This window comes from Lipotes vexillifer, unplaced genomic scaffold (assembly GCF_000442215.2).
Source record: "Lipotes vexillifer unplaced genomic scaffold, Lipotes_vexillifer_v1.1 scaffold591, whole genome shotgun sequence".
NCBI classification, from domain to species: domain Eukaryota; kingdom Metazoa; phylum Chordata; class Mammalia; order Artiodactyla; family Lipotidae; genus Lipotes; species Lipotes vexillifer.
The window spans coordinates 2,185,317-2,189,415 of NW_006791954.1; the positions used below are offsets into that span (position 1 = coordinate 2,185,317).

General features: G+C 56.5%; 1 protein-coding gene across 1 annotated transcript; it reads left to right on the plus strand.

Annotated features, from left to right (window-relative positions):
- The first annotated feature begins 1,178 nt into the window (after positions 1 to 1,178).
- HOXB5 (homeobox B5) lies at positions 1,179 to 3,932 on the plus strand. Its single transcript, XM_007465105.1, has 2 exons — positions 1,179 to 2,019; positions 2,702 to 3,932. Exons 1-2 carry the CDS (start codon positions 1,458 to 1,460, stop codon positions 2,947 to 2,949), a joined length of 810 nt encoding a protein of 269 aa, XP_007465167.1. The 5' UTR covers positions 1,179 to 1,457; the 3' UTR covers positions 2,950 to 3,932.
- The last annotated feature ends 167 nt before the right edge of the window (positions 3,933 to 4,099 follow it).

Consider the following 4,099-nt stretch of genomic DNA (forward strand, 5'->3'; position numbering starts at 1 on the left):
CTGAGGGCAGGAGGCCAGGTGATGGGGCAGTTAGGTCTCATCCCATCAACCAAAACCGACCCATTCTGTCCCCACCCCCACCCTCACCCTCACCCAGGCGGCAAGCTGCGGAGGCTGTTTTCCTTTCTTCCTCCTCCCTCTCTCTCCCTTTTTTATTTTTAAAGAAAATAGCCGCCTGGCAGAAGGGGCCCAGCTGTGGCGGTCTTTGGCCGCCCAACGCGCTCAGCAAGGGGCCGCGGGTCCTCGGAACCCTTTTCCGGGGAAGGAGTGGGCCGCTGGGCAAATTCTGAAACTACCCAGACGCCAGCAAGGGGTCTCAAGTGGGGCATCCCGAGGCAATAGCGGGCAGCTGGTGAGAAGGCGAAAGGATTCTGCCTTGGTCCCAAACTCTCAGGACCGTGTTTAAACCCAAACCCCAGCCCCGACGCGGTCACCTCCACCGTTTTTCTCGCAACTAGGCCACTTAGCCCCAGCCGGCCTCTTCCTTTGGGGTCCCTGTCTTGCTCTGCCCTTCTTCCGTCCTGGGCTAAGGATGAGGAAGAGGTCAGGAAGAGGATTTCAAACTTCTAAGGGAGCAAGGAGAAGCGAAGGCTTCTCCTTCGAACCCTCAGCTTAGCCTTACCGGCTCGGCTTGGATGCTGTGGATGGGCCACTGCATCCCGGTCAGGAAGCAGGCCAGGGTGAGCTCACAAAAGGGGAAACCTTTTGCAATCATTGTTTTTCACACACATCTTCCAACCTCTCCCCCCATTTCCGTCCCCAACTCGGAGACTTGCAAAGCCCGAGTAAGGGAAGAGCAACTCAACCTTTGGTCATCTTATCCAGAGTTGTTATAACAATAATAATAATAATAATAATAATAATAATAATAATAATAATAATAAAAACGACAGGGAGAAGGACCGATGGACAGACGAACTCCACTCCCGAGAAAGTGGGTAAAGGCTCGATCGGGTTTCTCCTCTAAAAGATTCAACCCTGTGGGTGAGCCTAGGCCGGGTTTCTTTCGAGCCCCGCGGTTGCACGGAGCCGGCAGGGAGGCAGCTGTCGCCGCCATGGCTGTCTGCGGCCCGCGCTCCCGCCGTTCGCCGGGAGGTGGCGCGCTCTGCTCAGAGGCCGCCGCCAACCTTCTCCCTGTTTCTCCCCCTTCTCCTTTTTCCCCCTCTCTCGGAGGCTCGCATTGAATCGGCCCTAACGATTCTCGGATCGTCATTATTTGTAACCATAGAGCATGAATTACCTCTTGAGGTCATCAGCGAGAATTTACGACTGGTCAACAAAAGCACGTGATTCCCTAACGCCCCCCCATCCCCCTTCCCCCCCCCCCCCATATTTGGCCGCATACATAGCAAAACGAGGTACAGTGCATCGCTATAATTCATTAATACATCATAAATCGTGAAGCACAGGGTTATAACGACCACGATCCACAAATCAAGCCCTCCAAAATCACCCAAATGAGCTCGTACTTTGTAAACTCCTTCTCGGGGCGTTATCCAAATGGCCCGGACTATCAGTTGCTAAATTATGGCAGTGGCAGCTCTCTGAGCGGCTCTTACAGGGATCCCGCTGCCATGCACACCGGCTCTTACGGCTACAATTACAATGGGATGGACCTCAGCGTCAACCGCTCCTCGGCCTCCTCCAGCCACTTTGGGGCGGTGGGCGAGAGCTCGCGCGCCTTCCCTGCGCCCTCCCAGGAGCCCCGCTTCAGGCAAGCGGCGTCGAGCTGCTCCCTGTCCTCGCCCGAGTCCCTGCCCTGCACCAACGGCGACAGCCACGGCGCCAAGCCCTCTGCTTCGTCCCCCTCCGACCAGGCGACCCCGGCCAGCTCCAGCGCCAATTTCACCGAAATAGACGAGGCCAGCGTGTCCTCGGAGCCCGAGGAAGCGGCGAGCCAGCTAAGCAGCCCAAGCCTAGCTCGGGCGCAGCCAGAGCCCATGGCCACCTCCACAGCCGCGCCCGAGGGGCAGACTCCGCAGATATTCCCCTGGATGAGGAAGCTTCACATCAGCCATGGTAATTCTCGCTCTCGCTCCCCTTTTTGTCTTCTCGGCTTTCCTTCTCCGCGTTTGGGGGTGGGGGCGGCGGCGAGGAGAACTTGGCTTTTCCTCAAATATAGATTTCTTTCCTCCAGAGGGGAAGATGTCTCTAAGAGGGTCCTCACAGCTCAGCTCGGGGGGGACAGAGCCAAAGAAGGTCTTTAGCTGGGGGTTTGGGGAGGAGTATTTTTAATAATTTGCTCCCTGATTCGCCTTAGGTTTTATTTGCCCAGCTTGAACTAGCTTTAGGATGAAGGATGAGGTTTATGTAACGTGGGGAAGGGTCCTGCTTTGCCCCCGAAATTTTGAGACTGTTTCTAGCAGAGGAGGGGCGAGCAGTAACACGAGGCTTCCAGGGCAAAAGTGCAACCGTTCTCTTCCCTCCCGGGGTGAGCGACCGCCTGAGCCCAGCGAAGGGTGAGGCACAGGGAGGGAGCAAGAGACAAAGCCGGGCGCATTCGCTGCCAGCAGAAGTGGGGGCTGCAGGAGAAAGGGGTGCAGAAAGCGAGCTCGGATGCGGGCATCTGGAGTGGGGAGAATTGGAGCTGCGGTGAGCTGGGTGCCGGGGACGCCTGGGTCCTGCTCCACGCCCCCCCCTCCCACCCAGGGCCCCCTCCCTTAACCGGAATAACGTTGCCTCGCTGCTCTGTCTGCTCCAGATATGACCGGGCCGGACGGGAAAAGGGCCCGGACCGCTTATACCCGCTACCAGACCCTAGAGCTGGAGAAGGAGTTCCACTTCAACCGCTACCTGACGCGGCGGCGGCGCATCGAGATCGCCCACGCGCTCTGCCTGTCCGAGCGCCAGATCAAGATCTGGTTCCAGAACCGGCGCATGAAGTGGAAGAAAGACAACAAACTGAAAAGTATGAGCCTGGCTACAGCCGGCAGCGCCTTCCAGCCCTGAGCCCGCCCGGAGGAGCCCCGGGCGGCCCAAGAGCCCGTGCTGCTCCCAGCCCTGGCCCCTCCAAGCCTCCCCGCGCTGCCGCTGCCCGCTGGGGACCGGTTCCCACGAGCCTGCCTCGCCCGGGCCTTGTGCTACGATTTTTCGTTTGGTCTTAAGTCTTCCTGTGGCTCCCTCTCTCTTGGACTGGTTAATCTTGTTATTATTGTAATAATAATGATAATTATTATTTTCCCACCATGCTCCCCACTCCCCTCTGCTCACCCCAAATCCGCCAGTGTTTCTGAACGTTCGTGTCTGTGGTTGCACTCCTTCCCCCAGGACAAAAAGAAACTCGCATGTTTAATGTGAACTTTCCCCTCCCCATCTGTGTTCTTCTAACTTATTTATAAAAGGATGATCGCTGTATTTTGAGTTTCAGCTAGAAACTTCTCTAAAAGGGGCAGCAGTTGAGGTCGGATAGTGCCGCAGCGCCGGGCCCAGCTGAGCTGGCCTCGGAGACCGGAGTCCATGACTGTGTCTCATTCCACCTTCCTCTTCCTCCTCCCTCCCCACTCCCAGGCCCAAGTCTCCCAAGACTTGGTCCTGGGGCGGGAGGGGGCCGGGGAGGACCAAAGGGGTGATGTTGAGAAGAGGGCCGGTAAATACTGAGATTTAAGTTCCTGCCGCCTGGGTAGGCCCCACAAGGCCTGGTCTTGGAGCATCCGGAAACAAAAATAACCCTCAGTGTAAAATGTCTTGTGTATTTCTCTGTGAATTCATGGGTCTGGCATAGAGGACCCAAAGCTTGTAAATATGGGGATAGTCTGGGTCAGACCTATCCTCTCCTCCCTACCCATTTCACTTCCAAGACCATTTGTAGTGAGCGAGTGGATGCTGTGCTACACGTGAAATCTGTCTTTGCCGGGCGGGCCTGTCTCAGTGATTCGCTTTTGGTATTTGTTTGTAGCTTTCCTTGAAGTCAAATAAATGTTTCCCCTCCTCCACTGCCCTTCCACTTGTCTTTTCTCTGGGGCCTGCCTCTCCCATCACCGGGCACACCCTAGACCATTCTTGATAGATCTGGGGTGTAGGGAAGGGAAAGCAGGATGCTTACCAGCAGCCCCTCTCAACCACCTATATCTCTACTTGGTCAGCGGTACTTGGGCCAGGG